This window comes from Ochlerotatus camptorhynchus, unplaced genomic scaffold, assembly GCF_037179485.1.
Source record: "Ochlerotatus camptorhynchus isolate MF236.1 unplaced genomic scaffold, CSIRO-AGI_Acam_v1.1 ptg000176l, whole genome shotgun sequence".
Lineage (NCBI taxonomy): Eukaryota > Metazoa > Arthropoda > Insecta > Diptera > Culicidae > Ochlerotatus > Ochlerotatus camptorhynchus.
In genome coordinates this window covers 2358985-2372609 of record NW_027040666.1, presented here as the reverse complement: position 1 = coordinate 2372609, position 13625 = coordinate 2358985, and the positions used below count along the sequence as shown (strand labels likewise).

Sequence of the window (13625 nt, the reverse complement as noted above, 5' to 3'; positions counted from 1 at the left end):
GGTTTACGTGAAATGCACATATAATTTGTGTATATGCAAATCACGTGCGTTTCATTAAAAAACCCAGTGACTTTAAAGGGACTTCCTGTTGATACGTATGTGGTATCACGTAGACTCTACTTGTGTCACGTAAATTTGACATACAAGTGAAAAGAGAGACTCCACGTGATTTTTCACGTAACAATAATGTGTCGATTATTTTGAGTGTGGCTGGATGTTCATTCTTTGGTACAAACAACGTAAATATTTACCTTTTTTGACAAAACCCAGGTAATCATCACGTTTGATTATTGAAAACAATATGAATGAAGAAAAGAGACCAACTACTGTCATGATTACCTGAGATTTGTCAAATATTGTAAATATTTCCATCGATTGTATCGAAGAATTATCGCCTTTGTTGTTGTCAATATTAATATTCGGGGATCTGGTGGGGGTGATTTTGAGGATTGAATGCAAAATGATTATTTTCATTTTCTAATCTAATCTAATCTAACACCAACACAGCCAGTTCTTGAAAGCATCCTGGAAAATGATGGATATACCTCCATCATTTTTCTTGTCTATTTGATACATGTTTCACATCGATGATGTGTCACACATATCAAAACGGCCAGGCCTACTGTGCAGCATTTAAGGGGCAAGATGATTCAGAAAATATCGGGCCGTGGACATCTCGTAGCGTACGTTCCGATTTTGGTAATTATATGATTGGTTGATCGTTGGAAGTATCAAAGCTAGAAAGGTTAAGTGATGCTCCATTTTCTTCTGACGGTTGGGACATAAGCACTAACTCTTGTCCTAGCCTTTTATGCCTTATGGCTATAGCGCCATTGCTCGCTTTCTGAAAAGAGAAGAGGGAAAGGAATACGAGAAGGACAAAGCGAAAAGGATTATGCAAACTCTATGAACATAATCAATATTTTAGATTTGAAATATACAATATAGAAATGCATAACGGCGGTGGCCACTACCCGAGTCTTGTCACTATTATCAAGTCATAAAAAGTAACAAGGACTAAAATGTGATCCTTTTATTACTTGGAAATTCTGATTCCGTAGTTTGAAGTTGTAACAACTAGGGTTCGGTGGTAGATCTTATACCAGTAACGCACCACAAAACGGTGATCCCCCAACGTTACTGGTTTGAAAAGATAAAAATTTACAAAGTGGAACGAACTCACCAAGTTTAGCCAATTGAACCAAAAGGTAGCTTGACATGTGTTGATGTGTTGATCAACATAAACTAGTCCGGTTTATATATTTGAGCGAAATGTTTTTCCTTGATTTGAGCTAAAAAATGTTCGGATGTATGTAGTCGATTTTTGTTGCACACTTAGAAATAACTAATTTTACACGTGACGGAATCCATCTTTGACATAAAAAATGAGACGTTAACAAGCATGTCATGTAATATTACGTACCCCGACACTGAAAACTGCGTTGCTCGACGAAAGTGTTTGATTGAGCTATATTTCGCGTCTGTTATGACTCAAATTTATGTCAAAATTGAGGCTTGTATATATCGCTCTCAGAGCACCTAAATTTATATTAATTTATCTAAGTGTATGTGATTTGGCAAGCCTTTTTGTGGCCAATTGTCTGGTTCAGCGCTGCGACTCAACGCTGAGACGAATGATGGAACTAATCGTGGGACGCACTAGAACTAAATACAATGAGATGCAGCTCTCGCAGGACTTCTTCTGTCTTAATGAACTCGCTGACAATCTAGAAATCGTCTCCTGGGCCTGGTTTTGACCAGATTAGCAACCGATTATAGATAAAAAAAAAACAAACGTCACGTTCGATCACACGCCCAGTCTACTCTTTCTCAAACCGTGGGCACATGATCAACCTTAAACATGGATTCACGGAAACAAAGTACAAACTGACAAAAAACGATAAAAAAGAACGATCTCACCAAGTCTGCAACAAGCCGCTGTGCCAATCCCAATCGTAGATGAACCACTTCTTGACAGGAACCAACATTTACCATTCTGGTTCATCTGTCTGAAATTCCCCGAGTAATGTTCTCCTTTGATAGGTTCAGCGATCCGCCACACCTCCATCATAATATCGGAAAGTCACGAGTTCGTTTGAGGCTCCACCTTGGTTTCAAAGCCACTTGTAAAAATACACGCTGCCCGGGGCTCAGAAGCAGCCATTGCAGTACAGCCCTTATGAAGACGAATCGCATTGAATAGATCCTCCTATTCCGATTATTTTGAAACACTTTTGCGTATATGAATTTACCAACTACCGATCACAGAATATGGTGGTAACACGCGACATTATTGGAAACTTTTACTTAAATTCAACGGCCCTAAGGAAAAATTCTAACGGAAGCAAAAACGTGACAGCCAAATCGAAAATCAACCACTCTCGAGCAAAGCCTACTATTCAATAAAAAAAATGATTATTTTCATTTTGTACAAATATAGCGCTGAAGAACATATTGTGTTGGTTTCACAGATCGATGACAAATTATTGCCTCATGCTGAATTGATGATAATATCGAGGTTTTAGGCTCTGGGGTCGACAATATTTCAAATAATCATGTTGCCCAAAATGAATTTGATTATTCTGCTTTTGAGGATCGATTCTGATATTCACAACTTTGGGTTGTATAATCAAGCAATGGGGTAACAAACGCGTATTCGTTGATGTAAAATAAACTCATTTGTTGAATTGAAGCGCTACTCCTTCCGTGTGATGGTAAATGATAAAAACAGACACTGTCCAAGAGTGTAGAAGGGACAAATAATTAAAAAAAAAGGTGTCTGAGAACCCAATTCGACAGAGATGCGAGTCGTAATATAGAAAGCTAACGTTAAGTCCTATTAATTATTCAGCTAATCCTTCCTAAAATAGACAGCTTAAGGCTAAAAAAATAAATACGTTTTGATTTTTCTAGAAATATTGGAAAAAGATATAAAACAAATCACATTTTTTTCTAATTTTTCAACGTGTAAAAACATTTTTAATAATTCATCGTGGCACAAAGCAAGACTCAAAAAACTACAAAACATCAACCTTTTGGTTTTGCTGAGGGTCCAATTTTTTCATGATGAGATAGAAAACATATTTTTACATGTTAATTTTCTCAAGAATCTAAAGAAAAAACTGATTTTTTCCCAATTATTTTATAAAAATAAAAACGTGCCGATTCTTTTCGGTCCTGTAAACTTTACCTTAAGGGGAAGCTCACCGGCCCAAAAATAAAAAAATATTTTCGGTACGTTTTTATTTTTCTAAAAATATTGGGAAAAATTATCAAAAATCCAAGAAAATCAGTTTCTTCCTTAGATTTTTGTCAAAAATTACATGTAAAATTTTTTTTTTCTATCCCATCATGAAAAAAAATTGGACTCTCAGAAAAACCGAAAAGTTGATGTTTTGTGGTTTTTTGAGTCCAACTTTATGCCATAATGACTTATAAAACATGGTTTTGCACGTGAATTTTCTTTAAAAAATTAGAAAAAATATGATTTTTTTAGATTTTTGATACTTTTTTCAATATTTTTAGAAAAATCAAAACGTAATTTTTTTTTCGGAGCGGTCTGCTTCCCCTTAAGGGAAAGTTTACCGCTCCGAAAAAAATAATTACGTTTCGATTTTTCTAAAAATATTGGAAAAAGATATCAAAAATTAAAAAAATCACAGTTTTTCTTATTTTCATTAAAAAATCACCTGCTAAAACATTTTTTGTAAGTCATCATGGCATAGAGTTGAACTCAAAAAACCCCAAAACATCGACCTTTTGGCTAAGCTGAGAGTCCCAGTTTTTAAATGATGAGATAGAAAAAAATAGTTTTACATAGAATGGGTTGGAAATGCTAACATGAAGTTTTAGTGTGATAATTTATTAGCAAGAGAATGATCTTTTTTTTAGAAGAGGGTAGGTGGATAGTTCCTTTAGAGTACGGCAGTATGAAAATTGAATAGAAGTTGAAAATGAGCGAAGAGTCATTAATGCGACAGTACAAAGTCAAACGCACACCTTTTTGCCTAACCCGTACGATGTACGTGGAGATTTGAAGTAAAAAACCACGAAAACAACGTAGATTTAACTTAAATTTCAAAAGCCGATACCTTTTTTTTTGTTATACTTTATATTTAGTTGCTTAGTTGTTAATAGCTAGATAAAATACAAAATTATCCAATCCTATTGAGTTTTCATGATTCTATAACATTTCCCAGAAAACCATTCGCCAGAATGTACCATTCCCCAGAAAAGTATGCCATGTATTAGATTGACAATTTTTGTTTATTATAGTCACTCCTGGAATCTTCTTTCGCGTATATAAAAAGAAGAGAAAAACGTCTTAATGGGTCAAGCGGTTTTAGGAGACCTTAATGGATCAAGGGATTTTCCCTTCTTTGAAAATATAAGAAAAGGAAATAATTAATTCTTAGTATATACACTGGAGTCGCTTTTTACGCGGGTGATACGTCCCGCGTAAAAAAAAACGCGTAAATTCCGGAATCCGCGTAAAAAAAACCGCGTAAATTCCGAAATCCACGTAAAAAAACCGCGTAAAAAAAGACCGTGTAAAAAAAACCGCGTAAAAAGCGACTCTAGTGTATAACGATAAACCGCGTAAATTCTGAAATCCGCGCAAAAAAAAACCAAAATCCGCGTAAATTCCGAAATCCGCGTAAAAAAACCGTGTAAATTCCGAAATCCGCGTAAAAAAACCGTGTAAAAAAAACCGCGTAAAAAGCGACTCCAGTGTACTCGCTTCTTTGAATATATAAAAAACATCATTAATTCGTTAAATACATGAAAAAGATGGGAATATTCCCTTCTTTGAAAATATAACAAAGAGAAATAATTAATTCTTTGGATATACGATAAAGAAGGGAATACTCCCTTCTTTAAATAAATAAAAGAGAACATAATTAATTCGTTAAATAGGGGAAACGCTCCTATAGTTGCGGTACGTTAGAAGCGTTAGGTTCCTACACTGAAAAAAGTTTTCATATAGTTTCCATTGGGAACGCACATGATATTTTTCCAATAACAAAATTATTGATTTTCAACTGAAATTCACATAACATTCATATGATCACATGAATTCTATGTGATAAATCACATAAACTTCATTGGACACATAATGTTCATGTGACTTCGTGGTGCGATTCCCAGTTATGTTATGTGAAATACTAATGGATATTTTCCATCGGAAATGTGATTTATTTTTTGAGTGTATAGTTGTGTACGGAGTATCCATACACAGCTATAGGAACCTAAAGATTCTAACGTACCGCAACTATAGGAGCGTTTACCCTATATGATAAAGAAGGAAATATTCCCTTGTTTGAAAATCTAATAAAAAAAAATCTAATAAAAGGAAATAATTAATTCTTTGGATAAACGATAAAGACGGGAATATTTTCTTCTTTTAATATATAAGGAAAATATATAGTCAATAGCTTTTCGGAAGGGATTCGGGGTAATGACCATTTACGATAATAACGTGTGGAATTAAGTTATAAGTTTGTAATCGGTAGTTCTGTAATATAAAACTGAAATATAATATCAAATGACCAAAGCAAAGTGATAAATTACTAATTTCATCATCTTTTCTGGGGAATGCTTTTCTGGGGAATGGAATTCTGGAGAATGGTTTTCTGGGGAATGTTATAGAATCAGTTTTCATGGGTTTCAATTAGATAGCTGAAGTAAAGACCCAATAATTTAATTATACAGTTTTTAGTTGTTTCATTACTGTTTCGGAAGTATGGATAAATCCATTCCTCCGGTTCTAATCTGGCTAACCTAGAATCGTGATGCAATAATTTTCTTCGTAGGAACCTCCAGATATATCTGACATGTTGGCAACGGAACAGCTTGTGTATCGTGGTTTCTAGCTCTCCCGGACATGATTCACAATAGGTGTTATCTACTACACCTCGTTGAAATAGCAGCTCTTTATGCCTATCTTTTTGTGCATTACCACAAACCAATGATGTTAGAACTTTGTTGGGGAGATATTTGAAAACAGTTTTCCAGTCGCGTTGTACAGCCGATACAAATCCAGGATCCGGTTTCAGCGTCAGAAAGTGAAGATATAACCCTTGCGAGGATGGTATGTTGCTCAATTGATCCGGTAAGTGAGACAGTTGCTCCTTCAGTATAGTTACGTGGTTGAAAATTGCTGGTATTGTAGTGTTTGGATTCTCCAGGAAGCTGCTTAATAGTGGAAGTTGCTGTGCGAAGTTCATCATCCGAAGCAGAGCTTTCGCTTTTGTTTCTGGACAATGTAGGTTTAGACCTCCTCTAGATTTTCCCGATCTCTGCCTTTTTTGTAGCAAATCCTTTTGTGAGTGGAATATTTGAGTCCATATACCAGAGTTTTATGTACGTGTTCATCAAAATAATTTTCTGTAGCAGGTTCAGCTGCCTCGGGTGGTGAAACCAGAGTCGGGTTCGTTGAGAACGGACTGCCAGTTTAGTTTCTGTGTTTGTTTAATATTTTTGGGTCCGTGGAGAACGGACTGTCAGTTTAGTTTCTGTGCTTGTTTAATATTTTCTCTGTAGCGTACACCGAGAATGTTAACAAAGTTTTCAACATTTAACCATTCCGTGTCTGAGGTTGACGTTTTCAATTATAACTGCTACAGTTTTCTGTTTATTTAATATAGACCCAGAAAATAATCCAAACTCATTGAAGTCATTTACCACTTGAACTACTACTTATACATTGTCCAGAAACATGGAGATATCGTCTGCATAGGCGTTAATCACAGTACTAGGAAATCTTTGTGAGAGTGCATCTAGCAGCGGTTGCAGGTATACAACAAAAAGGTGTATTGAAAGCGGGTCACCTTGTCGTACTGAACATTTGATTTTAAATTCCGGTGTCAAATGACCGTTGACCAAATTTTTGAGAACGATTGATTCCAAATCGTGACGAGTAGGTTTACAAAACTGGGGTTGAAATTCATTCGATTCATAGTTAGCTTCAAGAATTGATGATTTACGCGATCAAATGCATGATCTAGATCGAAAGACACTAACAGAGCGCTTCTACGAAAATGTTTTAATTGACAAATTTTATCGTAGATGCGATTTGTTGCTTCAAAAATAGATCCTCCTCCGTTTGAGCATTTCTGGTTGTCTGACAACACGAACGGAAGCAATCAATTCATCCTTTGTTTGAGAATTCTAGCTAAGATTTTATAATCGAAGTTTAAGAGTGAAATTGGCCGATACCCCTTTTCACTTTTGTCATTTCCTTTCTTTTTAACTAGCACCAAGATTCCATCATAGAATCGCATTCCCTTGTAATGCATCATTGATGACATTAGTGAACTCGTGTCCAATTATCCTCCATGCCTTTAGAAAAAATCTTTTGTTAGCCCATCGGCACCCGGCGATTTTCGAGAGCAGCTGCCTTTAATTGCTACTAGAACTTCGTTTTGGGTTGCTTCTTGCATCAGGTTTTCATTTGCAGGGTTATCCTCAGGGATTGCTCTGGCTGGTATAAAGTCAACAGGTTGTTCATCGTCTACTGAAGAGTATAAGGTCTCGAAATAGCATTTGTCTCTTTTATTTGGGTTTGATTTGGTTTCCCGAACTTCGGTGTCATCTTCTGTCTGCAGCATCGAAATAGAGGTTTTTGATTTTTTACTATGGATTTGAGCAACATGGAACAAAGTTGTTGATTCTCCGGAGATAAAAGTTTCATTACTTTTTCGAAAATTTGTTGAAAATTTGTTTTGCAGACGAAGCATTTGAGATAAAGCTCTATCGCATCTTTGAACTCTCGATGAATGATAACACCTTAGACAAAATAATAACAACGCATGACTTCTGACCTTTTCTTCGATTAAAAGACGTTTTTTCAGTAATAAGACATATATAAGTAATAGGATAAATGGATGTAATGTCGGCCTAAATGCCCCTAATTTGGGCCCATACATAAATTCAACGATCGACTTAATTTTCAATAGCGACCAAAAACATCCATTAGTACCGTCCCAATGACGCGTTCATCTAGATAAAATTGATAAATAGCAAATTGTTAGCGATGGGCCCAATCTTAGATCCATAGGCCAATATTAGAGCCATTTCCCCTAATAACCCAAAATGATCAATCTTGCAAAAATTAAAATAATTACAATTTTAGTGTAGTTAAATTAAAAGCACAGAAGTGGTATTAAAAAATGTTTCAAGTGATAATTATCAAATCTCACGTGTCCCTTCCCGAGCAAAGATGTAGATCAAATTGAAATCAAAATTTGCTGTTATAATGTAACTTATTTTGACTCCAGTTGATCTCATTTTGTTTGACGGTTAATACAGCAAAAATGAGAGCAACATTTTAAACTGTTGAATCAAACGGAAAACTAATCCTGCTTTCAATGAAATCAATTTGATTACTGATTTTGCATTCATAATGTTTAACTAAATACGGACCTTTTGTAAATGGTTCTCACGCTGAAAGACTTGTGCTCAAATCTCACCCCGCACAAATCACGAATGACCTAAAATGTGTTAAACAAAACAAATAAATAATAATCATTAGTTCAACAACCGATGAACTTAAATTAAATTTTAAACAAGATGTTAACATCAGAACTACAACTTAAGTTGCTTTTATTAAAAAGTCTTGACTACATAATGAAAGCACAATATGATATAAGACTTATGTCGCGACAATTGAAATCAAAATGAGTTTTTTTTTATGATAGGAACTGCAACAATAAAACGATGCCTCCTTCCTTATAGGTTTCTTAATTGTTAACTAATAATTAGAGCACGTTAAATATTCAAAAGTACCATCACATCCCGTTTTTGTAGATATGCTCATTATGCATTATGCTCAACTCGTCCCGTACCTCTAAAATATGCTACCTTTGTCAACCAATCTGAATACTGTTTTTTAACTCAACATTGAGCCTGTTAAGGTTGGCAATCAAAAGAATAAATAAATCAAGTCTAGCCCCTCCTTACTTATTTATTTATTTCGTTAAGCAAAAGTAGACTACATACAATGGCTGCTATGTTTTACATACATACTATGCATTATATCTATTATGTTTTAGTCGGGTTTTAATTTCTTCTTTTGACACAGTGATGCTAATAAAAAAAACTGCTATTATTTTGAACAATTTTACCTGGTGTCTCACTTTCCGGCAGGGGCTTCCAAAAATGTAATATTTTGTAATCGTAAAATTGAACATATTTCAGCTCAATTGTTCATAAGTTAACAAAGTTACATCATGTCAAAGTTGACCATTTTGTATGAAAATCGGCATGCGCTGCTATTTTATCAAACACAACTGTAGCTCCGGAACCAGCAGAACAATTTAATAACGTTCTATGGGACCATGGTGTCTTTCTACTGTTCAATATTATGCTAAACTAATGCAGCATCGTCATGGCATTGTGACTGACTTGCGGTTATTTTTCTAATTGACATTAAATGTAATCACAAGTTAATGATTTTGGTCTTAAAATAAAAATTTCACGATAGTTTATCCTATATGTTTTCCCAAACATAGATGCATTCTATAACATTGCACGTTATCCCTCCCAAATAAGCGTAAAATGAGAAAACTTGTAAAATCTTGGAACGCCGTTTTCGTTTACACCTGAAGTCTTTTTTTACACGGTTTTTTTACGCGATTTTTTTACACGGTTTTTCGCAATTTACACGGTACGTTTTTAACTATTTCTCGACAACGATACAACCTATCGACTTGATTCCAACAACATTACCCGTTTCAAGCTACAGGTAATCGAATGGCATACTCATTCAAGTAGGCTGCGCTGAAAATCTGACGTGTTGTTTTTTCAGCTGCGTTTCTTCCTTCCGGAAATTGAACAATTATAGTTTCAAAATATTTTAAAGTATGTGTCAAAACTTATATCCAATCATCCAAGAAGTGATCAGTGTTGATTTTGCGTCGGTCGTTGTGTTTTTTTTTTGTTTTTTTTTTCCTTTATTTGGTTGATGATCCGGTCAAAATCTTTCGGAGGCCGTTTGCCCAACCTGCTACCAGAATCAAACATCAAAGTGCATTTATTCACAAGCTGCTTATTCATCTCTGTCTACGGCTCTTTGTGAGACAACTGGCTCTGATCATCGCTAATGTGCAATCTAAAAATGTACCTACACTTGAAGGATCGGGGCTGGTAAAAAAGACCTGAGTGTATTGCAGATGGGACTGACGGTTATGGGCAGTTATGCTTTTTTATCTTTCTTTATTAAAGAGACTTTCAGCCGTCGACTGGTTAATCTCTGGGAACCCCATCCCAGTTATGCTATTGTATAGGTAACCAATGTTCGAATCAGAAAAAAATAAAAATAAAAAGCGGTCATAAAATCTCATTATGTAACATAAAAATATTATATTTTTTTGCTAGCTTTGCCGACACTACCATAAGTTACCCACTATGTTAACCCCTATGTATTTTATTTTTTCAAATATGTTGCCGTGCGCCGCATGAGAACTTACTAGCTAAGTGATTTATACACATTTCTACAAAATTAACTGTCACACGTTGTGGTTTAGAGACGCGGCCCATATTGCCCCATATGTCCATCTTTTCCCACTTTCCCCTGGGTTATAAGGTATCGTTTTATAAAAATAAATATTTTAAAGCTGTGTTTGTTACAACTTATTTTTATTCTACTGATGGTAGGTATTTAGATGTACTAAACTGAGTAATATTTTTCATCAAAATTGGAAAACAACATATTTAAAAAAAAAAACTTTTCTTTATGTGCTCTTCCTGCCCGGTCTTCTTGGGTGTCTGAGAGCAGCGTAAAGAGTTACAGTTTTAATTTATTTTGTAAAAATTAATGTTTCTTAACCATAACAATCTTTAGGCGCTAGAACAGACATTAAAGAACCAGAACAAATTATATTTTAATGTATGAATTGCGGTTATCGCCCCGTCCCCTACCATTCTTCATTGATCGAATAATATGAAATCTTTTCTCAGCATTTTCTTCAAATTCTCAACATACAGAAGCATGCTAGATTTCACCAAATTATTATTTACCGATTCTGTGTCGTCTTCGTTATCTCCCTCTTCTTACGTTGCCTTGTTTCAATTGATGTACCTTGACTTCCACTGCAAAAGCCGTTTTTCTCCTTTGATGCATTTATGTTACACATGTGAGTAATCGTCATTAGTTTCTTCCTTTCATCAATCCGTCTTCATGCGCTGCGTTGTAGAGATGAAAAAAGGTTACAAATAATGCAACCATAAATGAGGCATATGGCACACGCCGCGAGGGTCTCTGTGTCCGTCGTGTCGTGTCGGTGATGGAATGGAATAATGTTAACGAAGAAAAATGTTTACCGCGACTGCTCTTGTGGAGGTTATTGTATGCGGAGAGAAATGACTCCCATGAGAACTGCAGCAGTCAAAGAACAAGGAGTGTTTACGACGGGCGATTCTATACAAGAACACGATTGCCGCCGATTGTGGTGAAATGGGACTGGAACGGAAAAAAGCACTTTTGCTCACAACTCACGAAGGAAGTTACATGGAACCCGATTAGTTATCCCGATCGTGTGGCAGAATCTTGGAAAAGCATAAAAAGTGTAGAAATAATAAGTTTTACAAATTGTGTTTTCACGCATCATATGTCACTAACTGGTGGTAATCAGTGTGTTTATCCACTGATGGTTTGTCATATCTATATTTCGCCGTATGTTATTTTCTTACGATTTGTCTTTGATGGTTTATGATAAATGTAGGCTCAATTGAACGAGGTGGACCTTTTACGGCCTGCGATTGAAGTGACCGGTACACATGAAGTGTGTTATTGAAACAATAACAGATTAAAACATACTTAATTAACTATAAAAACTACAAACGACTAACACGACATGACGATTACGATTCTCCTGTTGTGCATCAAACCGATAACAGGTCAAAGTTGCAACCAGTGAGTAAAGCGGTTTTTGTGTTGGTGAAGAGAATGTAGGGATTTTCAATTGTTCCCAACTGGAAACCTTCAAATATTAAACACCTTTATGCTCCGTAGACAAAAAGCAAACTTTTCCTAATTTTCGCCATTCAATTTCTCCCTTTACAGCTCGATATGACAGACTTCTACGACGATGATTACGATCTAGATACCGAGGATGACGATCAAGGTTCGGTCGAATCGTTTGCCGACGGCGATGACAGTGGCAACGGTGAGTCATAACAGACTAACTAATCTAGGGTTGGTTCCGTTTAATTTACTATATATTTGTAACTGATTGAAGCTGACCCGAGAAAACAAGCAACAAAAAAAGCTGAAAATGAAAATAATAAAAGCTGATTAGAACAAATCACTGAGATGGTTTTATCAGATAAAAACGATTTTATTACTCCTGTGTATAACTATTGGAAAAATATTGTTTGCTTTTTAACCATTGGCATCGGCTGAACAAATGACTAGAATGAATCCAATCATTTCAATGCTGAAAGGAAGGAATTTGTTATATCATAAGAACTATGACCGATTACAATGACTTAAAATCAATTTGAGTTATTTACTGTCTCTATAAGAATACATCATTTTTTTACGTTCCATGAGCGACGTATTGTTTATTGTAAACAATCAAAATTTAAAACTGATGAGCTAACGGAATGTAACAATAGAAAGAGAATCGAGTAGATCAAAAAATCATTCACGTACTTTGAGATGCTTTGAAATTGGGTTTAAGTTTTCAGAATGTTCTGCAATAGACAACTTAGGCAACTAGACTACTGTAGATGGTGTAAGAATAAAATAATGTTCACGAAACAACATGTACACCAATGGTAGACGCAGAATCCATGAACAGGAATAGGGATTAGGAATAACAAACATGCAGTAGCCGCAATTAGAGTATCCGGGTTATTCCTACCCATTTAAATTGTGACAGTTTCTTCGAAACGCGTACTTTCCTATTAAAGCTTATGTCTAAAACATTTTTCTTCCTCGATCCGTACATTGTTTCTTTTTTTTTGTTAAATAGATTTTCATGCCATTCTGTGCATCATTTCTTCCATGTCAACGCATCAATAAGTTTATTTTCTCATGCAAAGTGCAGCGAATTTTCGAAGCAATATATAGTGGTAAAATATTCAACACATTGAAAACTTAATGTCTAACAAAAGCATAGAAACCGAAATGCAACCCAACTTATTATCTCGATCTTTCTTTCTCATAGTGAGTAGTATTAAAATTACATCGCGTAAAGCATCATTAAATAAAATGGAAGGCATGTCCAAGCGGTACTTTAAATTCTCTTCACTTTTTTTTTATTCTTGTTTTTGTATACAGTTAGGATAGATCTATTGATTTAACATAACCAGAAATACAAGAAATTATTTTATTTTTACATATAAATGGAACATTTTGGTGTTTCTAGAGTATCCGAATTGTCCTTTGGTATAATGTCAGAGAGGTTTTCACGGCATATTTGTCTATCTTGAGCTATCCTCTTCCAGTCGTCCTGATTATATTCCGTCCCACTCACACAACTATCATGAGCACCTTCAGTGGCGCGTAGGGCTTACTTGAAATATTTCCATACTTGGAAGATGCTTGCTGAATTTATGTCGACTTGCTTGATTTCTTTGTTGAGGCCGGCCGTGGATCTGCCCCTTCTCTGATATCCTAC

At 35.3% G+C, this 13625-nt stretch overlaps 1 protein-coding gene across 1 annotated transcript in view; it reads left to right on the top strand.

Annotated features, from left to right (window-relative positions):
- Positions 1-13351, top strand: part of LOC135701728 (ubiquitin-conjugating enzyme E2 R2) — a 31405-nt gene extending 18054 nt beyond the window's left edge. The window contains exons 6-7 of the mRNA XM_065222592.1: positions 12065-12167; positions 12240-13351. Of these exons, the coding sequence (XP_065078664.1) occupies positions 12065-12167; positions 12240-12295 (159 nt within the window). The 3' untranslated portion in view covers positions 12296-13351. The remainder of the gene's footprint in view (positions 1-12064; positions 12168-12239) is intronic.
- Positions 13352-13625: the final 274 nt, after the last annotated feature.